The 26,115-nt window shown below is 39.3% G+C and overlaps 2 protein-coding genes across 4 annotated transcripts in view; one reads left to right on the top strand and one right to left on the bottom strand.

Annotated features, from left to right (window-relative positions):
• The window catches only part of LOC6032156, a 44,667-nt gene extending 38,163 nt beyond the window's left edge, over positions 1-6,504 (top strand). The window contains exons 2-7 of the mRNA XM_038257110.1: positions 1,137-1,262; positions 1,350-1,571; positions 1,635-2,117; positions 2,179-4,809; positions 4,866-5,003; positions 5,059-6,504. Coding sequence (XP_038113038.1) covers positions 1,137-1,262; positions 1,350-1,571; positions 1,635-2,117; positions 2,179-4,809; positions 4,866-5,003; positions 5,059-6,056 — 4,598 coding nt within the window. The 3' untranslated portion in view covers positions 6,057-6,504. The remainder of the gene's footprint in view (positions 1-1,136; positions 1,263-1,349; positions 1,572-1,634; positions 2,118-2,178; positions 4,810-4,865; positions 5,004-5,058) is intronic.
• Positions 6,505-8,228: 1,724 nt separating this feature from the next.
• The window catches only part of LOC6032157 (rhomboid-related protein 2), a 46,487-nt gene continuing 28,600 nt past the window's right edge, over positions 8,229-26,115 (bottom strand). For all 3 annotated transcript variants that reach the window (XM_038255991.1, XM_038255990.1, XM_038255992.1), the window contains exons 2-6: positions 20,491-21,823; positions 9,258-9,329; positions 9,062-9,133; positions 8,814-8,990; positions 8,229-8,695 (exon numbers count right to left, since the gene is read on the bottom strand). In XM_038255991.1, coding sequence (XP_038111919.1) covers positions 8,405-8,695; positions 8,814-8,990; positions 9,062-9,133; positions 9,258-9,329; positions 20,491-21,045 — 1,167 coding nt within the window. In that variant the 5' untranslated portion in view covers positions 21,046-21,823 and the 3' untranslated portion in view covers positions 8,229-8,404. The remainder of the gene's footprint in view (positions 8,696-8,813; positions 8,991-9,061; positions 9,134-9,257; positions 9,330-20,490; positions 21,824-26,115) is intronic.

Raw genomic sequence — 26,115 nt, 5'->3', positions numbered from 1 at the left:
CCCATCATGGATTTAAAATTCTTAATCACTCGTAAAATTTTCTGATCTTTTCGAAAAAAATATTTTAATTTTTTTTAATCAAGACTAATATTTTAAAAAGGCCAAACTTTCAATATTACGCCCTTTTGAAATGTTATTCTTGATTTCATTTTTTTGAAAATATTGTTTTCGAAAAGATCGGAACATTTTACGAATGTTTCATATTTCAACATTGAAAATCGAACCATTAGTTGTCGAGATATCGACATTAGAAAATGGTGGGTTGTTTGGGTGAGACTTAGAAAACATGAATTTTCGTGTTTTAAGCCTTTGCATGATAAAAATAAATAACTGCGAATATTTTGAAAAAAATTACCTAAAAATGGCTATAAATAGAAAACGGTGCACTTTATCAAAATTTCACTTGAGTACTTTTTGATTGCAAATTCGATTTTATATCGAAAAATGAAGTTAAAAAATTGTTGCGACCAATATTTCGATTTTTTGAAAAAATCTATATTGATTCAAAAATTCATTATTCGGTCAAAGATTTTTTGCCCATTCTTGTAATTTCTGAAAAGTTGGCATTTTGTGTCCTCTAAAACATATCAGAAAATAAAAAAAATAAAAATATTGTTTTTTTTTGCAAATCAGGTTTCAGTGACAAAAAGTTAAATAAAAAATCACCAAATTTTTTTTACCGTGTATCATTTTTTTCCGGTGTAATCGATCCAAATCCAAATCGATCAAAAAATTCCTTCAAAAGGTACAGATTTTTGAATTTTCACATATCATTTTTGTATGGACAGCTGCCAAATTTGTATGGAAAATTATATGAATGATGCAAAATGACTTCTTTGAGCATACCGAACGAACCAAAAAAGTTTCAGCTAGATTAAAAAAATACAAGAATTAAAATTAAAGAAAAAAAAAGACCGATTCCGTAGAGAACTGCTCAATACTAACAATATTGCCCAAGACACCAAATCAATAAGCAAATTTCTTGAGAAGTTTGAAATTTTTGAATTTTTACGAAATAGCAAATAAAAATGATGAGCAATTTTTTAAATTGTTCAAAAAAAGCTTTCTTTCAATAAAGAAAATAATCAATTTATACTAATTCCGCTTCATTTTCTCCTACTTTTCTCCCTCCTCAGAATCCACAAGCTGTTACTACAATGGAACCCACTTCATGGAGGGGTCGATCGTCCCGACGAAGGAACCGTGCCTCATGTGCAAGTGCCAGAGCAAAACGCTGATTTGCGCGCTCAAAGTCTGTCCCGGTAAGCGGTTGCCTACCCGCAGGCGATTTTCACCCCTGTTTAGATCTCTTTCGCGACTAAACTAGAGATGTCCGCTTTTCTTCACAGAACAACCCATCCCACCGCCACGTGGTTGCATTCTGGTGCACAAGAGTGGCGCCTGCTGTCCGTACCTGCAGTGCTCGAAGCTGCACCTGGCCACTAAAAATAGTGGGGACCGGAAGAAGATTCACTTTTTGGATTATTACGAGAAGGCGGCGGAAGAGCGGCTGAATAACCCGAACTCGTATTTGAGGAGGTCGGATGACGATGATGTGGAGGAGAACGGGGGTTAGTTTTGATTAACAAAATGTTAACAATAAAACTAGAAAACTTACTTTGATTTAATTCCAGCCTGCATTGTCAACGGCACCGTCTACAAATCGGGGTCGGCCATGACCACGTCTTCGCTGTGCTCGTACTGCTACTGCATCAACGGGCGCCAAAAGTGCGTCAAACCAAAGTGTGCCTTGCCAAATCCACGTTGCGCGCCGGTTTTTATCGACTCGGCATGCTGCCCGATTCGGTACGACTGCACGGGGAAGATCCCGGTGAAGGAGCTCGAGGCGTCTACGGAGGCGCCCAACATGATCAGGAGGATCAACAACCGGCACTATTTGAGGACGGTTGAGCAGAAGACGTACAAGAATGCGGGCTGCTTGATTGAGGGGAGGAGTTATCCGGAGGGAGAGCGGATTAGTTCGCCGGATCCGTGCCAGGTGTGCTTCTGCATACGGGGAGCGGCCAAGTGTACGCCGAAGAAGTGTGCTCCGGCGATTAAGGGTTGCACGCCGAGGGTTCCACGGGGTGAATGCTGCGCCGTGCGGTATGATTGTAGTAAGTGTTTTGGGATTTTGATGTTTACAGAAAAGACTCTTAACAATAATCTTTATTTCAGAACACGGCGAACAGAAGAACTTTGGACGCAAGATCGAGGACGAAGAAGAGTCTTTTGACTTCTTCTCGATTCTTTTCGGACCGGATCCGGATGAGCCTAAGCCGGAGGCTAAGAACGCTACCATAACGATCCCAGTTACGGAACCAACACCCGTGAGCAGTACCTCGGAAAAGAGCTTCTTCGACTTTATAAAAGCAGGTCTTGACTTTATCGATTCGGACGATCTGATAGATACCACGGTCGCTCCATTGACGGACAATACGGACTCACCCTCGACTGATATGATTCCGGTAACGGATATTCCGACAGAACTTCAGACTGTGCGCGTAGAAATCATTCAAGAACCTCAAACCGTGTACATCGAAAAGCCAGACTTTAACTTCCCTGCCAGGACTGCCATACCACCACTTCTCAAGGCAACTACAACGAGAAAAACAACTCCAAAGACTACAAAAGCGGTACCATCAACGACGCCAATTCCTACAACTACGTCAACAACGCAGGAACCAACAACAAGTACCACAGTTACTACAACCGAATCTACAACGACAACGTCAAAACCAACTTCAACCACTCCCAAAGCTAAGGCAACAACAACAAAGGTTCCGAAGCTTAAGACTACCACAGAATCAACAACAACAACTACAAGAAAACCAGCAACGACTACGACACCAAAGCCAACTACGACCACAACACAGAAACCAACAACGACTACACAAAAACCAACAACGACTACACCAGAACCTACAACAACCACTTCAAAATCTACCTCAACCACCATCAAACCCAAGGTTACGACACCAAAGCCAACAAAAACAACACCAAAACTCACAACAACTACTCCGGAACCGACAACGACAACCACAACAACATCAGCTCCTACGACAACAGCTGCCACACCTACTCAACTCATTCAAAAGGAAATCCCGCTAAACATCGAACTGACCAAGGCGGAACCCGCCTTCCAAGACCTAGAATCAGACTCCCTCCTAAAAGAAAACATGACCGAAGTATCCAACTCCCTGTCGGACCTGGACTCATCGGAAGAATCCAGCTCTGAAAGCAGCGTCGAACTCGCCTCCACCAGGTTACCTTCCCTAGAAACGGTCACAACCGAAGCGCCCAAAAAGACGACCGTCACGCCGATCGACGTGGTCATCAAGGTGGACGACTACGTGAACCGACAGACGGTCGAGTCGATCCTGAGCTCGCTGAACGCTAAGCTGGAGAGCTTCGCCAAGGACGAAGCGGCGCTGACGGCAACGACGATGATCGTGACGAAGCGGCCGAACAACAAGTTTGTCGGGTACGATCTGGAGAAGGCTGCTTCGACGATCGTTCCGCCGACATCGACGGTGGGCTCGTCGGCGGAGGAGGGATCGTCCGAGAGTGGTGAGCGGTCCACGAGTGAGGGGAGTGTGGAGGTGGTGTCTACGACTGAGGGGGATGCGAGCGGGGGTAGTGAATCTGAGGAGGACTCGACGGTGGATTACAGGAGCGATGAGATGTTGGTGGAGGACATGCTAACGACGGACGCGTCGGTGGAGTCGACTACGCTGGATTACAGCGAGGAAGAGGTGGAAACGACTACGGAGGAGGAGTATGAGGGCACGAGCACAACGGTGGCTACGACAACGGATCAGGACAAGATGGAGTTCAAGACGGGGGATGGAACTGAGCTTCCGATGACGGAGAATGTTACGCAGACGAGTACGACGAGCACAACTACAACGACGGCGAAGCCAAAGCCGACTGGGAAGCCGGTTGACAATCTGCTGTCGGTGCTGCTTTCGGAGCTGTCCAACATCTTCGACACAACGAAGAACGCTTCTAATCAACAGAATACAAGGAATCGAACGGAGATTCGACCGGTAACCCCGAAACCTATCCCGATTGGAGAGTTCCACCGACCCAGCAGCATTCCATCGATCCTGGAGTCCGACATCAACATGGACTACGGTGAGCCAACGCTTCCACCGAGTCTCCCTAACCTCAAAATCATCCCGTTCCTTCCCGCTGACGCGGTAAAGAAAAACGAACCTCCGATCCCAGTCGCAGCCCCGTACGACTTCTACAAGCCCATTCCAACCAGTTTCCCGATCATCACCGAGAGCTACGAACCGTACGGAGTTCTGTCCGATCACGACATCCACCCCGGAGTACCCTTCAAGCCACCAAAGTACGACTACAGCTACGACTCGTCGCTCAACTACCCGGCACTGACGGAGAACTACGACCTGGACGCCAAAAACAACCAGTACGGCACGAAGGTCATGCGCGACAAGTACGACACGATCAACGACTCGGACTACGACTACGACACGGACGCGCTGGCCAAGTTCGATCTGCACTCGAAGCAGGAGCTGTTCAAGAACGAGCTGAAGAAGTTCATCCCGACCAAGTACGAAGCGCCGCAGGAGGGCACGTACGTGCCGGTGTACGACAAGTACGGCGTTGGGTATCCGGAGAAGAACGTGTACTATCCGAACCACAAGGAGACGTACGAGCCGGTGGTGTACAGCAACAACAACAACAAGAAGGCGGAGGTGCAGAGTACCGAGCATCCGCTGTTCCGGTTGGAGGAGAAGCCAGTCGGTGGAAGCGGGTTCTCGCCGCCGTTGAGGACGGAAGGTAGGATCAGGTGATCACAAGTGTTGGAATCTTGTTACAGGGGCTTCTCCTTACAGGTGGATTCGTCCCTAAAGATCACATCAAGGAGGAGTTCTACTACGAGCCGTACGTGACGACAGCGTTCCCGAACGAGCTGACGTCCGAGGATCACTCCGCCAAGCAACCGTACAATACTACAGCTGCCAGTTTTGGAGGTAGGTTACTTAAGCTTCAATCTTTTCAACAAGTTGCTAACGTAGATCTTTCCAGCTACCCCAGCAAACCCCTTCATCGACGTCATCAGGACGGAGCCGGCTCCACCGCTGATGAGTCTGATCGAGGACAAGGAGAAGCTGTTCTCCGTGTACCACTCGGTAGCCAAGAACAACTACTCCTCGTTGGACGACCTGCTGGACGATGACAGAGTCGACAGCTCCGAGTACGATCGGCAGATCATCTCGATCACGACCGATGCGAACTACCTGTCGACGATCTACGAGGAATCGCTGGAGAGCGTCGAGAATCCCGCGCCGCTGCGTGCTCCGATGAACTTTACCTTCCCGATCATGCCGGAAACGGCCGAATATCTAAGAAATACGTCCGAGCCCGAACCCAGCGGGATGTTCAGCTTGGAAAACGTGCTGAGCTATCTATTCCGGGAGGATGACCCCGGGCATGAGAATGGAATCCGGAATTCGAGCGCCTCACCCGGTTTGATTGACGGCGTCCCGCCGTTCAAGTCGATACCGTCGCTTGGCGACGTGCGACCTCCGTCGGACGAGGAGCAACACGACGGTACGGTAACGCTCAAGGTTGAAGGTGGCGCCAACGATCACCTCTACCGACCATCGCTCATGGATCTACCCTTCCTAAACCCCAACTTCCACGCCGGTGCGACCGGCGCCGGAGCAAGCGAAGCGACCGAGTACAAGAACGACATTGATCGGTATGGGTTCGATCCGGACGTCGAGCACTACCAGGTGATCTCGGACGGACCCCCGAACACGATCCCCAACTCGGAGGCGTACGTCGTGAACCCGGTGGACATCAACAAGCTGAAGCAGCACCACTCGGAGGGCACGGCCGAGATCACGATGAAGTCCAAGGTGTACAGCTTGAAGGACACCGTGGGCATACTGAAGCTGGCCGGGTGTAACATCTACGGCCGGATGTACCGGGTAGGGCGGATCATTTCCGAGCTGTCCGGACCGTGCCTGGAGTGTAAATGTACCGAGGTGGGAGTGCACTGCACGCCACTGGATTGTTAGAGGGGAGGTTGTGGACATCTTGAATGTTTGAGAGTGAGTGTGAGTCCCTGTGAATCTCGTGATATTAATGTAGTAGTTTTTAAGCAGCTGTGTGTTGTGGGAGAGAGTTCTGCAAACCGTGCGTGAATGGAGGTCATATCCAAGGGAAAATCGAGCGTGAAAGTGACACCGTACTACTTAATTTATGATTATAAACCATGCGCTAGCTTTTGTAGGTAAACTTTTAGGGAAGAGCAGCGATACTCAATGGATCATTGGGTGAATTGCTGGTAGAGCGTGCAGTGTTGCCAACCATTAATTTATCGGAAAACGTTGAGATTGGCTACAATGGTACTGGTTTTTGGAGCAGTTTTTGTTGTTTTTCTCTATTCTTAACCTTAATGAATAATTTATTTTCTTGAATGATGTAGTGAAGGGAAAGATGTTGAAAATTTGTCAACCATTTTTCAAGTTTTAAAATATAGGCTTATTTTTAAATGGCTTTAAGATCTTATTTTTTATGAAAGTGACTTAAGGAACCATTTCGTTGTATTGTTAATATTTAAAAAGCTTTTATAAGAATTTTTAAACATTGAATATCTGGCAACCCTGTTTAAAAATATTACTGACCTTATGATAATATTTGAAACATAAATATCATTCACAGCAGACGATAATAACATCTTTTTAACAATAAATATGCATGATTGTTGTTATTGCGTTGGTTGGGCATAGCCTTGGAGCACAGTGTGGAAATTTACGTTCTTAGATATTTTTGATTGAACCGGGCAACAATCAAATTGTCTAAGAATATTGAATTGACCTTTGTGACACCCCCTACAGCGTAGTACAGACCCGTAATGCTATACTATTGTTATTGGGTTTGTCTGTTTTTGTTATAAAAAAATAATAAGATTTGTTTTATCCACAAATAGTTTACCGATCTAAAATTTACCGATTTTTCAACTACCGAATTTTTTTGAACTTTTGAAAATAAATAAAAAGATAACATTCCTTATTTCATATTTCAGACCAAATTTCAAATTTTTATAATATTTTTATTTCGCATCCGGACACATTTGATTCGAATTCCGGAAATTTGTCTTTTCTTATGAATTGCACAAATTTGGACTAAAATTTAAATTGAGTTGTCTCAAACATCTGAATTGTTATCATCAAAACCATCGATATTTTGTACAACAATTTGCTAAGATATAAGAAAATCAGAACCCTAAATTTCTGCTTTGCATTCTTGTTGATTAGGTCGCCTATGAAATGTTTCAGTGAAATGTTTCACATGTTTGGTAAACTCACTTTTTTATTTATGGCATTGACCACAGCCTACAAACCCAAAAAAAAAATTTTCTATGGGATTCCAGTGGTTTGAAATGTTTTTTAACTTTTTGAATCGTTTAAAAAAATATATATTCTTTAAATTTTTATAGCATCAAAAAACCAATCCATAAAATAAAGTGTTTAAAATTTTGCATAACTAAGTGAAAAATTAGGTTTATATTGCTTCAGTTTGCTTGCTTTGCTCTTATAATTTATTATAGTTTTTTTCAATAAACCTTTAAAGATTTTTTTTTGCAAAAACTCCCTATCTGAGCAGGATTTCATAGATCAGTGGGGAATGTTAAAAAATCATTAAAATTGATGTGTTCTTTCATACACAAAATTACAAGATGGTTTAAAGTGATTCAAATGAATTTAATTCATGGTCTTTATTTTTCAATCCTTCATTAAGTTTAAATGCCTGATTTATAATTTAAAAAATACTAAAATTATCATTTTAAAACATATGTTCAAATAAAAACTGTTCCAAAAACAAGTGACCGCAAACTACATATTTAAAAAGAATGTAGGCCAACATTACTTAAAAACCGCCATTTTTATAAATCAACCTACGTAAAAATCGAATGTCGACCCGTAAATAGCACATTATGACAACAACAAGTTTTGTCGATTGTCTGGCACTTTGAAGAAAAAATCGACAAATTCACTCAAACGCTGCTCCGGTCCAACGGAAATTGGTTGGAAATTGAGAGACAAGCGTCCGAATATTTAGTTATTTAAGAAAACCGTACTGTTACGAAACTAGAGATATTGAATTCTGTTTTAGGTAGCATAAGTTGTAAATTAAACGAAACGGAAACAATAAAGAGGAAAAATGATGGAAAAAACACACACAGATTTGCGAAAACTTGTTTAATTTCAATAATTTTATTACACTTTCATTCCGCCTCGACTTAGGTACACGACTTTTGTAAGCATTTTTGGCCTTCGGTTACGATACGTCCTGTTGTTTATTCGAATAATTTTGGTCTAACCTAGAAACTAAAACAGAGATACACAGTACGGCATGGCAGTTAAAACTTCTTCTCCACGTTGTAAACCACGGTCGCCACGATCCAGGCCACGTACAGCAACAGGGCGGCGTACCGCGCTATCCGAAAGGCCATCGTCTTCTCCCCGCCGCGGTACACGATGAACCCGATCAACAGGCCACAAATTGCGCCACTGACGTGGGCCGCCACTCCGATCCGGGGCTGCAGGTTGCCCTTGGTCAGACAGTGCCGGATCGAGTAGATGACATCGCTGACGCAGAGCAGGAGGACTGCGACTAGCCGGAAGTAACGGTGGGACAGGGATTGGAAGTTCTGTGGGGAAGAAGTGATGATTTAGAGTCGACTCGAGAAGAATTACCATGTGTCTCCATCAGACTACTTTGATTCAATGACTTCCATGGAGACGCATGGTTTTTCACAATTTGTTTACCATAACAATGTGCGGGATGTGACTCATCAGCAGGCAGTAGACCCCGGCCGAGGCGCCCACCATCGCAGTCGGTTCGAACACGGACGCCCCGAGGCCACCGGCCACGACGCCGGCTCCGTACACGACCAGCACGCGCCCGTGGCCCTGTTCCGTCTCCAGGGGGAAGGCCACCATTATCTATTAGTAGAAATCGAAATTTATTTTAATGAATCAGTGCGTGTCGCGTGATTAGGGCGGATCATGCAAACCTGGATGATAACGTTGAGCATTAGATGGACGGCACCGGCGTGGAGGAACGTGTACGTCACGAAGCGCCATATCTGGTGGGGGGGTGGGAATGTGAGGGAGGGGGAGAAATATTTGAGTTTGATTGCTTTCGACTGATAAAAAATTAATCAAGGCTAAGTTTAGGTCAAGGATGGTTCCCGCAAGAGTAAAACTTACCTGGAGCTGGCGTACTGGTGAGAATATCAGCGTTTGATAGAGAGTATCGTTGTTAAAAATATATGTACAGATCTGGAAATATGAGAAGAAAAGAAATAATAAATATGACTGTTCAATATTCTGATTTGATTTCATCATTTTAGGCTAATCCAAAAAGTAATTCAAGTTATTATTACTCAAAAGCAGAAGTTAACATTAAAAAATAACACAAGCTTTTTTTAAATAACCTTTAATTTTTTTTTAATTTTTTAATCGAAATGGGTATTTTTCAGAACTGAAAAAAAACAAAACTGTAATGTTTATAGGGAATTCTTACATATTTTGAAAAGGTTTGGTGGTCATGTAACTGGTATTATGTCTTAAGTAAAAGACAGAAGAAGCTTTTATGATTTTGTTTCTTCCTTTCTGCCTTAAACATATGGAACTTGATTCAGCCTAGTAGTTTTCTTTTACATATCGTTCTAGTATGTTTGGCAGGATAATGATTCCGTTTTATTTCGATCCAAGTTTTACGATTCAAACAATTAATTTGCAAAAATTTTGAAAGCCTCTTGACTGCTCACGGGTGCGGATCATTTTGCTGAATGGGCTTCACCGAATGGAAAAAAAAACCACCAAAAACGAATTATAATGAATAAATCAGGAATTAAAACTAATAAAAAAGTGCACTTTTATCAACCTTACCAACTTTTTGGGTAAAAAACGATTTTTAATAATTTTTGTGAGTATTTGCCTTCTTTAAAAGTTAGCAGTATTTTTTTAATTGGTTGGATTTGAAAAAAAATGCGTCTGTCGATTTGTTGCAATCTTTCAGACATGACCATTAATTTGAAAACTTAAGGAGCTATTACACTATGGCAAACAAACAAACAAACTCGCATTTTTTCGCGTTTGACAGATTGCCAAACTCACAAACAGGTTTGCGGCAAGCTCGCAAACAAGAGAAAATGTATGCAAGCTGACGTTTCTGCAAACAAATGTTGGCGAACAATCAACGCAGACAAACTGTCAAAATGTGCGAGTTTGTTTGTTTGTTTGCCATAGTGTAATAGGTACTTTAAAGCTTTACATTCTTTGAACCATGAGTAGTGCTTTGAAATAGGATTTCAAAATAAAATACTATCAGTTTTTTCATTCTTTCAATCTACGAGGGTTAACTTTCCTCTAAAAACGACCAGTTCTTTAAAGATAAATCGGATTAAAACAAATAATTTTATGAGTGCATGTGCAGTTGCATTTTTTAAAAGTACCTAGGTTTTTCAAACAAATCATTTTTATAAAATTTAGCATTCTTCAAAACATGAACAGTTCTTTGAATTAATTAAAGATATGGTTTTTGATTAATTCTGTATTCTTTGCATTTTTAAAGCATGAGCTTAAAAAAAATATGCAGATGAAAAAATATATTTTTTTATAATTTTGTTTTTCGAGATGTGACATTCTTTTAAACATATGCAGTTAGGGGAAAGTGGGGCAAGTGAAACAAGCTAAGGAAATGCTCGTTATAACCCATTAAAAAGTTAAAAAATCTGTCGGATTTTATTATAATCATCTTATTCTAGGTCTTGACTAAGACTTTGTCAGAGCAAGTTTTAAAAAAATCCTGTTTTTTATGTAAAAAATTGATTTTAAAAATTTTGATTTTCCGCACGTTCTACTCAACTAGTGGGGCAAGACGAACAACTCGTTGGGGCAAGAGGAACAATGCATGAAAAAACATGTTAATTTGCTAACAATTGAACTGTTATCACTTAGATACATCAGATTAGAATGTATTTGAAAGGTTCCTTCCATTTTTTGACTAAATAATAATGTTTTACTAAAAAATTTATCGTTTTCACGAAAAAAATATTATTAACATAATAAATAGTAAATTTTCATAATATCACTGTGTTTTGTATGGACAATTTTTTAACAATTGTATATCAGTTTTTAAGTACTTTCATGTATTTATTTCCCAATAAAATATGTTGTTGCAGCAATTCGTATTTTTTCCATATGTACTAAAAATCCATATGGTACACTTGCCCCACCTGAACAAGATTTTTAAAAGCTCTCAACAAAAATAACCATACTCTCTAATAGGTGCAAGTCATTGGTTGGAACACTACTGATCTAGGAAAAATAGCATTTTGATAAAATGAGTCTTAAAACGAACCCTAAGCCTTATTTTCTACTTTCCAAATATTATAAGATAACAAAGGTTTTGAAAAAACTTCATTAAATCTTATGCCCCATGGCGTTTACGTCGTTTTGGCGGTTATGTGGTAGTAGAATCAGCTAATTGCATTGCTAGCAACAATTCCTCATACTGGAAATAATCAAAATTGTAAAAATTACGGCCGTACGAGCGATTGTTCCTCTTGCCCCGTATGGTCGTCTTGCCCCACCTTCCCCTACTGAAAAACACATAAAAAATATTTTTTTATCTGAAAAAGATATTTTGGCGTTCTTTTAAACATGGCACTACCTTGAGTATTCAAAAGAGTTATTTTCATTTATTCCTGTGAGGTTTTGCTAGTTTCAAACATAGGCAGTTCCATGAAATACCAGATAAAGAGCTGAAAAAAATCAAAGCACATGCCGTTTTTTTATTGATTGGCAGTTATTTGCAAAATAATCATGAATTTTAAAATTAAACTGCTGAGTTTATGAAATCTTTCCAACTACGAAAATACAAAACAACACAAAAGTTTTTTGTGAGTTTTTGCTCTTTTTTATGTTAAGCAGTTCAAACATTTTAGAAAGCAAATCAAAACCGTTTAATCGGTTTTTGTTTGCCAAAAATAAATACAAAACTAAATAGAATAGACATCCCATGATGTCTCAAGCAAAACAAAAAAAAAAAGGTGGAACGTTCATCGGTGAGAAGTCAGTTCGCCGAAACTTTTGGCGCAATGAATCAGATCATTCATTCATACTTCTGAGGTATATTTTACTTGATTTCAGGGTAAAACTCATATGCCAACATTAGGTATTCGATGGATTTTTTCAGCAAATTGTTTATGAAACTAAAACTAAAAATCGTGAATTGCATTTCAATTGAAGTGCAATAATTAAAATAAAGCCCTTAAGTCAATACACAACTTTTTTAAAAAAAATCAGTTGAAATACTCAATATGTTTATCCTTCCTCACCTCAATGAGGAAAGGCTATAAAATCACTCGAAAAATGAACTTCTTTATTAGACCTCGTAGACCCACCTTCACGTATACCTATCGACTCAGAATCAAATTCTGAACAAATGTCTGTGCGTGTGTCTGGATGTGAGTCCGTGCACCGAAAAATATGCACACGATTATATCCGGATTTGCTGAACCGATTTCAACCGTCTCATTCGATCCGTCTTGGGGTCCCACAAGACCCTAGTTAATATTATGAAGTTTAGTAAAGTACTTCAAAAGTTATGCTAAAAAACGATTTCGAATAAAGTCCGGAAGATTGTAAAAAGGGTAACCACTTAAGTGTTATTTATACACTTTGTTAGGCCGGATCTCAGATATTTTGATAAAAATAAGTCTTATTTATACTCTTTTTCGAGGCTCTGTAGTGTATTAACTTTATGAATGTAAGGAAGGCACCACCCACCTAAAGGTGGATTAAGCAACGTTTTTTTGCAATAGATTTACTAATAATATTTTTTTTATTCCTGTTTATTCATGAGTTGTACGTGGAACCAAAAAATGATTTTATAAACTACTTGCAGAAAATTGATTTCAAGTTTTTCACTCGGATTATTACACTGATTAACAAAAATAGATCTCAATATTTTGTTTGAATTATCAGATCGCCAATAAAGTTAGCATTGTTTACATTCCATTTAGTAATAAATCTGCTTCCAAGCAAATTCCAATCCCACATCCTATCACACACGCCAGAATGATTAATTGGTTTGCTGTTTTCGCCACTCTCGAATGATAGTCGAACAAAAACCAGAATCACATCCAAGTTCAAGGAAACCCATCCACGGCTCCACAAAGTCTCACATATTCCGAGAGCGGCACAAAAAATGCCACACCCCATCTGACCATTTCCTCACCCAGCCGGGAAAAAATGGGAATTTCAAGCAACAATCTTTTCCCGTTTGCCGTGAAGTTTTTTTTTCGATCGATTTTCTTCCCCAAAAAATGTGCTGCTATCCCTAGGGATGAATCATTCCCACTGTTTGGGGCAGCAGCAGCAGACAGTAGGCTATGAAAGCGAAAGTAGGCCCTGTGGTATGTAGGTTAATGTCCTGTCCTTATGGGATCTTTTCCCCGTTTTCCTCCCTTTTGCACGTGGCATCGTTTTAGGGGTGGGAAGGTTTGTGCCAAAACGTGTTAACGTCTTGATTCGACACTTGTTTGATATGCGAGGCAGAGTGTGAAAGTGATTTTTTGCTGAAAAGCTTCTTAAAAGAATGTAATTAGATTTCTCAGATTTCAAAAAAAATCTTTTTGAAGTTTTTATCGCATTTTGATGGAATGCTTTCAACTCTAACGGTTTTAGGCGATAATTCAATCCGAGTCATTCCAAGCAATCCAAAAAGGCAGTAAATTTTCCTTCAGGAAATGAAGAAACCAATTGAACTCGGTTGGACACGCACACGCAGATTGATTTACAACTTGGCGGAAACCGCGGAAATTTAAGACGCCGTGGCCAAGTTGTGGTCTCTTGAACTCGCGTAGGAAAATTAGACGAAAAAAAGGGCGTAAAATTTGTTGAATTATTTTTACGGCCCATCAATACTTGCTGCTAGTGATGGTGATGTCACAGAGTAACCCAGAGAGAACAGTCCAAACAAAAGCAGTCAAATTTTGTGGCTCCGTTACTTGTATACCCTTTGGAAAGGTAGCGGCTTTCAGCGTTATGTTTTGAGCATTACGGGGTTGATGAAGAAAAATTTTCATCATAGTAAACTCAGGATTTTTCTGATTTTTGTTTTGTTTTGACAAGTGCCATGTTTTGATGACTGATTTGTAATTTTGTTCCTTTCAAGTTTTATGTTTTTTATGGAGCTTGGGAAGCAGTTAAAAGTTAAAATCCAGTTTATGCCTGAAGTGTCCCTCAGGCGTGCCGTCAGGACTACCCAAATGATTTGGCGGTGGGACGAAAACTATGCTTCCTTCCGGGTATTTGTTTCGCTTTTTCAAATTGCCGCCCGTGTATCAGGCAAATTCTTATTGCCTACCCAAGGCAGGTTGCCCAACGTTCAGGGGATCCATGAGCGCAATCTGACGAAGTTTATCCTACTCGAAGTCCTATTGAGGTTTTATGAGTACTCCATACAAATATATCTGGAGTTTTTTTTGAAAAGGTCCAATAAACCAAATTTCCAGTTTTTCCTTTTTGGGTGTTTTTGAAACCGCCTTGAGTCAGGGGTATTAATAAACACCCAAAAAGCAAAAATTGAAAATTTGGTTTATTGGACCTTTTCAAAAAAAACTCCAGATATGTGTTTGTGAAGGAAAATGAATGTGTTAGCAAGGAAAAAGGAGGGAGGTCAAGGGGGGTGGGGCCTCTGAACCTTACAGCATTTTTTTTGGAATTCTTCACTCACAAACGCATGCCATGCACTCTTCACAGTTTTTATTAAACAGAGGATAAAGAGGTAAACCTGACGTAGGTTAGTCATAATCCCAAGATTAAGACTATAAATGAAAATTAAACATAGAAATAAGAAGATTCCATCTACTTATCCAATTTTTCTAGTAGTATGTTACGTCGTTTCCCAAAAACTGTCCTGAGAAATTATTATGACCAAGCCACAAATGTTACAGCTACGAAAACTGTCTCAAACAATTTCGCACAATTTTTCACTTTAAAGAAAGCTTAGTTTTCAGAAAATTCCACTGGAGTTCCGTTGGAATTGGAATTTATTACTCGAAACCACATCTCCAGTGAGAACTTGGTCAGTTCGAGCCACAGCGTTGCCAGCATGAAACTTCCAACACTAGTAATTCTTTGGCGTAACTTGGCCCACAAGTGAGAGGAGGTGGTACCTAGACAGCTCCAAGTTGGTCCTTTTCCAAAACTTCCACCAAACTTTGGATATACCAGATGTGGTCCGCGATAGTCGTCAGAAAATCCACATTGTTGATCGAGAGATTGTGAAAAATTTTGACAGCTAAATTTAGAACCTGGTTGCTGCGAAAAAAATGTAACGCTTTAAACGTCATCTTTCTCGGAGACAATCAACAGTGTTGCTGAAGGGGGGGATGTACCACGATGTACCGCGTAACGCAACCATAAATTAAATGCCAGTGCTCCCTCTGGGTTACTCTGTGGTGATGTGATGCATCTGCTTTTGGATGCCATTACGTAGGGTTTTGTTGCAGCAGGCTGGTCATTTGTGTAGCGGGTTGCTCGGATTGATGGAAGCGCGTGGTTCTTTATGGAACTGTATAATTGCAACCAATCATTTTAGTAGTATTTAGGAAATGTTGGATAAATGGGCAAGACTGAGTTCAATTTTTTGGGTGGTGACGCGCGGTCAATTATGTGGCATTGTGTGTGAAAAGAAAAGAATTTTATTTTATTTTGTTTCATCCTGATTGGCTTGCTCAAGTCCTTCCTACATCATCGTTGATCGGGAGGCACGACGTCGTGTGAATTGTTGCATTAAAATAAGTTTAAGTATTACTGTAAATGACTGTAAAAAAGTCCTTCCTATATCATCAATGTCGTCTGGGAAATCGTGATGAAAAATTACATTTATTCAGTATTTAAATACCTGTGTGCGAGTGTTTTGGTGTGCTAATTTGAAAGACCTTCCCATAGCATCGTTGCTCGGAAGGCTCGCCGACGGGTTTGTTATGAAAGTCCTCCCCATAGCATCGTAGCTCGGGAGGAATCGAAAAGCCAATACCTTATCCTACTAACCCAAAAAAAAAATAATCACGTGATGCTTGAAGGAGATGCTGTGGATTCAACGGTCTCAAGCGGTATCAACAAGTATATAGCGAAAAACTATGTGCTTGATGAGTCTGCAACTTCAACTATCGGACTAACATTCCTCCCTTTTGTTGAACTGCAGGCTTCTTGGGAGGGCGCCGGTATTGACTAATAAAGTCGGGGTCTTCAGGGGTTAAACAGTGAACGGATGGTTGGCTCCCACTGATCATTTTTGATTCGTTATTTAACTTCAGCTGATCTGTCAATTGCGGAGTAGCAGCTCATTGGCAGTCAACCATGCTCATGCTCATGCTCATGCTCAATGTTGGATAAATGGGCAAGACTGTTTTTAAAATAGTTTTCGAAATACATGGCAATTTTTTTTTCTAGTATTGCAGATTTCTAAAAAAATTAGCGTGAATTTTCTTAGCATTATTTGAAAAAAATCGTTTAAAAGATCATCTTTCTAAAGAATAAACCAATTCATGAAACACACAGTTAACACCCTTTAATGCTAGCAAGATAAATGATGCCAATGTCCGGCGGAAGCAAAATCACCCCAAAAAACAAGAGGGGTTTTCTCCCTTCATCCCCTTATACGAGCCTTTGATTGGCGTCTTGATTGACAACGATTAAGCGAAAAGAAAAGCCGTTTTCCCCCTTTTCGCTCATTCATTTCCACGAAGATTTTTCCCCAGATTCAATTGTGCAAAATTGTACGAGATGATTGCCGGTTGCAACACCCTTCTTGACTTGGCTCAGAACCACACACACGTCACGTCACACCACAAAGACATTAAATCCCGGCGGCCGTAACCAAACACTTGGCACAGCCGCCGGATCAAGTATCAAATATAATGGGTCCCATTCAGCCGTTAAAAATCTCGTCAATTATCATCATCGCATCGAACGTTCGGCATTACATTGCTCTGTAGCGCTGTTCGGAATGAAGCTATTTACCTCAGCTCAAACTAAGTGCGCGTAAGATAGTCATTCTAGCAGTAAATCTCGGCTTTTGGAGCAAATATTTGTCGCGTCCATCACCTGTCCTTAGTTTTAGTTCGGAGTCGGACTCGTCCATATGGCGTCGATTCACACGCCAAAATCAATTTACCGAGCACAAGCTGCCATGCTGTTCTTGAAGGGTCTACACAGTACATACATGTGATGTAATGCCAACCAAAGCAAACAGTTAGAGTTTTCTACTTTTGGACCACCATCGCTTGGGGAGAGACAAGAAAAAAAGGAAAATAGCCCAATATGTACAAACGATTACCATTCCGGACACTACTTCGTCAGTTATAACATTGACTTGTTTTGGGCGGCAATTTTGTCCCATTTGTATATTGCTCAATCTTTAAAATGAGCAGCAAATGGGACAGTTTTGCGATCATATCCCCACCATGTGTAGTGTGGTGGACAGTGACCGAGATTCTCACTCCTGTTAAGTATCTGTTTCATAAAGAACGCCCTTCGAAAACAGGTAGTGTACTAATAAGGAAAAGGCGCCACCCATTACTGTGGTGGTGGTTGTTTTCCCTTTGACCTACTGTTCAGGTTGTATGGGGGACAATCCGCGGATGGAGGAATTCTACGAACTGCACAGTAGAAAAGTTTTTTTCCTTTATTTCACCCTACTTTATTCGAAATCATCAAATTTCAATTGTAAACAAATATTGCAAAGTTTTTTTAATTTATAAAATAAGATTACATTTAAACAGTCCTAAATGACACTGACTATATTTGTACACCACGGTAGGGAAACGAAGGGAAGCACAAGCATGTGATTGGGCCGAGATTACCGCGGCGATGCGTTGTGGGGCTTCTTCAAAGTTGTTCTACGTGGCGGCATTGTTCTCGTAAGGAAAGTTGACGGACGACAAACGGATCAAGCAAATGGTTTCGATGAATGAGGACGGATTAGATTTGTTTTCGAATTTAGTTCAGTTTTGTAAAGTCGGTTAACTTGATTTCAACGGTCGATCCGTTATAGTCCAAACAATGTTGATTGAGATGATTGTTGATTACTAGACTTAACCGTAGCTTTTTCCAATATTGAGTAATCACTAATGAATCAAAAATAATATGTTAAATGCTCATTTTCGAACATTTTGTTCCCGTATAATTTTGAGTAAAATTTGTTCAACAAAAACTTCCTTACATAACTTCTAGTTTTATGTGAGCCTTTTTATATGCAAAATAAAAATCATCAAAACTAATCCAAATAAGTTTTGATGATTTTTTTTGGTGGTATTTAGCCTATACAACAGTATCTTTATTTGTTACTAGTTTTTGTGAATTTCATTTTTTTTTAAATCGTTTTGAATGTTTAATTTTTTTGTCTGAACAATTATAGTTCTAGTGATTTTGTTGCAATAATTAACATTTAAAATTAAGTTTGAGACATTAGATGCTTTCGTTTTTTGTAATTATTATAATTTTGTTTTTTGTTCTGATTTAAACTGACTCTTAACTTATTTTTTATTAAAAAGAGCAAGAAATTTAATAATTGATATATTTTTAACACAGAAAACCGATACAATAGTTTTCGAGATATCGTTATATAAAAAAATGGGTTGAGTTGGATGACACTGAGAAATTCATTTTTTTTCACAAAATTTAAACTTTAGGAAGCTGTCCGATCAAAAAAAGTCCAGAAAAAAATTATGGAACTTTCTCAGTTTCTTGAAATGAAAACATTGCAGATTGGCTTTATCTTCATGAAATATTTTCAATAAGAAAAAATTAACATTTTCTGGAAATGGTAACATAAAGATTACAAAAATTTGTGAACTTCATTGGCTTTATCTTCATGAAATATTTTCAATAACAGAAAATGAACATTTTCTGAAAAAGGTAACATAAAAATTACAAAAACTTGTGAACTTTATTTAAAAAAATAAGCGTAATTTTCTATTGCAAATTTAGTTTAGGTTCTTAAAATCAATTAGTATTGTTTTTACGAGCATGATTCTGATATTATCCAAAAAATCATATATTTTTTGAAGAATCATCGCTCCGGTACCAGATTTTGCTCAATCCTAATTTCTAGCATAAAAGATGCCTAAAAATTTATAAAATGGTTAAATACGCATATTGGGATTTTATTTAAATTTTTCCTTTTCAATATTTTTCCGAAAAATCAGGGAGCAATAAAAAATACTAAGAATAAAAAATATCTAAGAAAAAAAAACTTGTAAAGACAGTTGTGAACAATGTATAACAAATTATATTACTTTTTTGTCCATTATTCAAAAAAAAACACGAGAAGAATTTCAAAATGCATGACTTTATGACAGATGATGCCGTTGCAAATATTTTTTGAAGTTATTGTCCCTCAACTCTGACCAAAAAATATAAAATACAGGAGAAATTACATTCTACCAGCTCAGTTGTATTGTAATAATTGTAATAATCATAATTTTTAAATATACAGCAATTCCATTTGTAAAGAGCCTCAACCGAAAAAAAAATCTCCGATCGGGCTCAAAATTTTTTGGACCCGTATTTTTTGTTTTGCCATTAGGGTGACCAACTCGTACTAGGGTGTTTCGAAAAATGGCAATTTTCGTAATTTTTAGCAAAAACCATTTTTTTTTTTCAAAAAATCATATCTGTCTTAGATGCAAAAGAAAGGTGATTAGTTTAGCTGTTGGAGAGAAATAGTAAGAAGTTTCAAAAATCTAGCTTAACTTTTGAAAAAGTCGTATGAAAACTTAAAATGGCGTTTTGATCGTGTCTGGACCAAAGAGCCAATGTTTGAAAATATTTTTATCGGATTCCTCGGAAAATTTCACATAAAATATCAAAACATTGGCGATGTCGAACCGTACGTTTCCGAGATATGATATGAAACTCATTACCATTCTTTTGCGTCTTAGACAGCTACAATCGGATGAAATGGCTCGTAAATATGATTTTTTGAAAAAAGTGGTATTGGCGAAAAATTACAAAAAAATCCATTTTTCGACCCACCCTAGCACGATGTAGCCAAACAAAAAAAAAAAAAAAAATACGGGTCTAATTATTTTGGCGAAGGAACCCCCAGAAAAATTTTGAGCCCAATTGGAGAACCTTTTTTTTCAGTTTAGGCTCTTTTCAAATGAAATTGCTGCATAGACGTACATTTTTTCTCAGAAAAAAACGTTTTGCTGTACTGTACAACAAGGAAATTACACATTAAATTTTGAAAAATATTTGCCTAATTTAGGAAAACATATTATTTTAGTTTTAGATTCAAAACAAACATTTGAAAAAGGTATATTTTTTAAAATCTTGATCAAATTTAACTATATTCATCAAAAAGACCAGTAAATCAAAGAAAAATGATTCATCTTTTTGCGTAATATTCACAACTCACTTGTATTGCACTAACTACCAGCAGACTCCATGGCACCGTCCAGGGACAACATTGGTACAGTTTGACCAGCACACTTTTGGCATTTTTCCTCTTCTTCTTCTTCTTTCTGCCCACACTTTGCTGCTGTCGCTGATTAGTCCTAACAAACTTATCCACTACTTTGGCATCACAATTAGACTCTGACTTGTCACCGTCACCACGCGACGACGACGAACTAGTATTGCTTACGGCACTTGGTTTCACCTTAAGTCCTTTTTTCTCTTTATCGAAATCGATCGCGTAGATCCTTCCCTTTGGCTTGACGAACAACTTCGCACTGTCCCCGCTGCCTTCCCCGGCAGTGCTGCCGCTGGACTCACTGCTTTCGCTCTCCTTCCGGATGAACGGTTCCGCCAGGTTCTCGTCCTCGCAGTGCTTTGTCGAGGAGGAACCGATCCGTTCATTTTCACTCCATGCCTCGCACTGTCTACTTCCGAACACACTGGCCAGTATGTTGTTCCCGGAACTGGACGTCGGAACGACCCGCGATGGCTTAGCTTTGACGGTGGACTCCATAATCCCGACCCGGTGACCCCCGGTTGCACTCCGTCGGCAAAATTTCGTTTGTTCTTTACGAACCGCGACTATATTTTGCCAGCCGAGCAGCTCATCGCTATCTAATCAGCAGGCTGTGACTGCGGAACGCGACGACGACCAATTCAGCGATTGTCGATGCCATCAAAGTACGCTGGGTCATCGTCGCCACTGACATGCACGTAGCCGGGGAGTAATTTCGCGACTACTGCGATGAGGGCGAGGGCAGCTCACCTTTCCGTAGTTCCAATCACCGCATACTGCGATTCTACGTGAAACTCTAGGGTGACACAAAGTCGATTCCTTCCGAAAAGGGCTCTGAGGAATTCTCGAGGTTACGTGAGCAATTAATCTTGGCTAATTCGATCTTCTTTTGTTCTGGCAGCCAATCAGCCAAGTGGGATGATGATTCGACAGCTTTGTGTGCCGCTTTATTGGTTTATGATTGGGTCGCGTGCGCTCTTGACATTCCACGTGCACTTTGTCAACGCGAAAGATCTTATCGAAAGGGCGGCTTGCGCCGTGACCTTCTGGGTGATCAGCTCTTGTTCAATAGTGAGATGTCAAACGCGGTAACGCTAGAGTAGGCCATGACGTTGGCGCAAATCAAATTACGCTCTGCGCCAACTGTGTTTGGAGGATGATCTTCGAGAGGAGATTTTGACGGACCGATAACCTTTGGGGTGCGGTCGGCTTGCGGAACTGATTGATCTGGCGAAGTTTTGTTTAGGTTGTTTGCTGGGTTAGTACGATGGATTGGCTGTAAATAGATGGGAAAACAAAAATAAACAGTTAGAATTTTGCTGGTTTGTTTTGCAAAGTAGATTATTGGTTTTGGCAACAAATTGTAGCTTCGGTGAAACAACCAGACAATAAAATTTTAATGACCCCATTTTTTCGAATAAAGATCGCGTGTTTTCCAACTCGTTTCACAATTCCATCATTACCTAGTGAATATCTCATTATCTCTTTTTCTTCCGATTTCCCAAAAAAAAGGCCCTCATCATTGTCGCACCATGACTGTTTTAATTCACAATTTACCAACAGAGTTCAACACGTTCACGATATGTGTATGATCGCACCATTCGATCAAGTTGCGTGTCAGATCGAGTCACACCATCGGCCGTACGAAAATGGAAACAGTCATACAAAAAATAAGGTTTAATCTGGCACAGATGGCGGAGCGGTTCAATTAATAGTCATGGGAAGCACGGTTTGGGTCTCGGTTTCGGTGAGTTTTTTTTTTGTTTTGGTTAATATAGAAGTTGTCCCATGTTTGGGTGGTATAATGAAGAAAAACTCTGTTTTGTCTATTGATCTTCCGAGATTGTAATTATTCACAATAGTTGGGTTTATTTTTTTTACAGAAACGCTATTTTGAATTTTTGGTCTTTTTTGTTTTTTTTGGTCTTTTTTGTCTTTTTTGTCTTTTTTGTCTTTTTTGTCTTTTTTGTCTTTTTTGTCTTTTTTGTCTTTTTTGTCTTTTTTGTCTTTTTTGTCTTTTTTGTCTTTTTGTCTTTTTTGTCTTTTTGTCTTTTTGTCTTTTTGTCTTTTTGTCTTTTTGTCTTTTTGTCTTTTTGTCTTTTTGTCTTTTTGTCTTTTTGTCTTTTTGTCTTTTTGTCTTTTTGTTTTTTGTCTTTTTGTCTTTTTGTCTTTTGTGTCTTTTTGTCTTTTTGTCTTTTTGTCTTTTTGTCTTTTTGTCTTTTTGTCTTTTTTGTCTTTTTTGTCTTTTTTGTCTTTTTTGTCTTTTTTGTCTTTTTTGTCTTTTTTGTCTTTTTTGTCTTTTTTGTCTTTTTTGTCTTTTTTGTCTTTTTTGTCTTTTTTGTCTTTTTTGTCTTTTTTGTCTTTTTTGTCTTTTTTGTCTTTTTGGTTTGCATACTATTCATATGCAGAACTAATTAACGATTTTTGCCTAAAAAATTCGATTTCCGAGTAGGAAATTGTCCACAAGGTACCCAATAAAAAAGGTTCATTCATTCAAATGGCACGTCACAAGTCAGTTTACACGCAATATCACGCAATTAGTGAAGGATTAGCGGATTTGCTGAAAATAAATAACCCAAAAAAAAAAAATAAACACAACCCAAATCAACTTCTATTGACAAATTAACTGCATCAGCAGCAGAAACAGCAAACAAAAAATCCACTACCGTTCGACAACCTTTTCGCAACAAAAAAAAACTAGTTTCGGTGGTCATTGACGGGTTCATTGATGACCATCCCAATTGGTTCCACGCAACGGTTGCTCCGAATTCCGGCATCTGCAGAGGTCGTCGGCGCCTACTATGAGTAGCGCGCGCGAGATTGAGGCGCGAACAGGTGAAGGTCCTCCGCAGCCGCTTCTGTCCATAAAAGCCGCCCTGAAGGCAAGCCCCATATAATACTGTATGACTTACTTCGGGCAGGGTGAGGAAAAGAAGGGTGTTGCCGAATGACGTTGATGATGTTTATATGTTGCGACGATGCCGCCTCTTCCGAGGTAGAACTTATAGACGTATACATTATTGTAAATCTGGCCATTACTCATTTCGAAACGAAAAGCCGACACTCGCGCCCCGCCACGAAGAGAGAGAGAAGCTGTCAATTCCACTTTTCACGCATTTTCACAACTCGTTCGACCTACACGCAGAAGCGGGGAAGACCCTTTCGGAACTAGATACTACACTACTTGGAGATGGTCCGACCTTTTCGCCTCTTCACTCGATGAGAATGGCACTATGAGGGGGGTAAAACGGGCAACTAAATAACATTCTTAAAATAAACCGATTTTTAAAACTCATGTTACAAAAGTCAAAAAATATTTAAAGATTTAAATTTTCTAATTCTACCCAAATCACCCCAAAAAGAACTTAAATCCGTCGATATATGTTACCGGACAGCATTGGCAGCAACCGGAGAGAAAGATGATGTTTTGTGGAGCCATGCCGCGATGGGAATGTGTGCAATAAAAAGTGGCTAAAAATACGCGAGCGAACCGCGCAACAGATTTCAGATTCATGGAGACTCCAACGTTTATTCTGACAAAAAATAAAATCATGTGCGTTTTGAAGTTGATGCGTAGAGCCGGTGCAAAAGGGAAATGGCATTAGTGACGTGCGGTATGGTTTTCTACAGTTACCAAAGTGTGTTTCCTGCTGTAAAGAAGAGAAATTTGATGGTTTTTTCTCCTGGTTATGAAGGATGCAGGGCAATTAATTTTTGAAATGATGAGAGATATGCAAGATGAATAGTGGCATTTGCTTGACAAGTTTAATCACAATTTAAATACTGCCACTTTAAAGAAAATTTATGAACTCTTATTTTCCAATTCATTTTTTGATGATTTTTGACAAATTTAGCTTTTGTATAAAAACAACTTCAATAAGTTGAACTTTATGAAAGTTTGTTAATTTCATTTTTTTTATTTTTGCTCAATTTATATTAATAGGCTAAAATTTTCAATGATTTTTTGTCCTGATTCAAGTTGTTGGGTTTGAAAAGGAATTATCAGAAAAAAGTAACCCCCATAAAACTGCGTAATTAAAAAAAAAAACGTTACTTAATCCACCGGAAGGTGGTTGCTGCCTTCCTCCTAAAAGCCTTGCAACCACACACTACGAAAGCTTTGGCTAACGCTTACTTAGTAAAGACACTATACATCTGAGTGCTGCAATCTAGGTATGATAAATTTAATGAACCATTTGAAAGCACTGCAGTGTTTGTGTGCGTGCACTGAGCGTAAAGTTCCGACAGCTATCCGCCGGAGCTTTCAAATTATGTAAATAATGACCCTTTTAGTATCAACCAAAACAGTTTTTCGAACATATCTTTTAAAGTACTGCACCAAGCCGGATGAAATTTAAAAAGACTTAAAGAACCTGAAGGCAAATCCAAAAACATAGATCCGGACAAAATCGGTCGAGCCAGTTCCGAGAAAAGTGAGTGAGAAAAAAAATTCTACGTCCATCCACACGCACAGACATTTGCTCAGAATTTGATTCTGAGTCGATATGTATACGTAAAGGTATATCTGGGAGGCTTATTTAAAAAGTTCAATTTTTGAGTGATTTTATAGCCTTGCCTCAGTGAGGTGAGGAAGGCAAAAATAGAACCAACCTGAGCCTATTTCTATTGTTTTTTTTTTTATTTACAAAAACTGTCATTCCCATCAACCTTTTTTCTTTGTTTTATGGGACCAACAGGCAATTTTTGAGCCACGGGGAACATGAACAAAAAAAAAAAAAAACAATAGATCCATTTTTTTAATTTGAATATATAAAAAATGTAGCGTTAATTTTTTTTAAATTAATTTTTATTTTGTTTCATAAATATAAGAAAATACAAAAAAATACTTTTCTTTTGTATCAAATAGGTGAGAAAATTCACAACAAAATTTAGAGTAAAACAAATCAAACCATTAGTTGCTGGGATAGGGCCACCCTCCAAAAGGTCCACGTGATTTATTTATGACCCCATAGAGCATTGCAACGGAAATTGGTGATCCCCAATCAGCTTTTATTTTTCAACAAAAGATGTCTCGGCAACTCATGGTCCAATTTTGCAAAAATGTGAAATGTGCGTAGTTTTTTAGCTCTTTGGAATAAACATTTTTTCCATTCAGCCGGACATTTCAAATTGGGCAAAAATCTGTTCTTTTTAGTGCGTCCATCCCGGGAATTCCCGGGACAAAAATCCCGGGAGTTTTCCTAAACCGGGATTTCCCAAATCCCGGAATTTTTAATAATTCGTCCCGGGAATTCCCGAAATAGAAAAAAAAAAACAATTTTTTTATTTTGGAAATTCAGATTTGGTTGTGGAAACAGATAACAAGTTTATTACTTAGAAATCAATAAGAATTTTAAAGCATTAAATTTTTTAATCGGCATATATCAGCATTCATTTGGCTTATTAGGGAAAATTGGGTGGGTCTCGTGGCGCAGGGGTAGCGGCTTCGGCTGCCGATTCCGATGATGCTATGAGACGCGGGTTCGATTCCCGCCTTATCCACTGAGCTTCTATCGGATGGTGAAGTAAAACGTCGGTCCCGGTTTCTCCTGTCTCGTCAGAGGCGCT

The sequence above is a fragment of the Culex quinquefasciatus genome, chromosome 2 (assembly GCF_015732765.1).
Source record: "Culex quinquefasciatus strain JHB chromosome 2, VPISU_Cqui_1.0_pri_paternal, whole genome shotgun sequence".
Classification (NCBI taxonomy): Eukaryota; Metazoa; Arthropoda; class Insecta; order Diptera; family Culicidae; genus Culex; species Culex quinquefasciatus.
The sequence above is the reverse complement of the archived record's forward strand: the minus strand, read 5'-3'. Positions and strand labels throughout refer to the sequence as shown.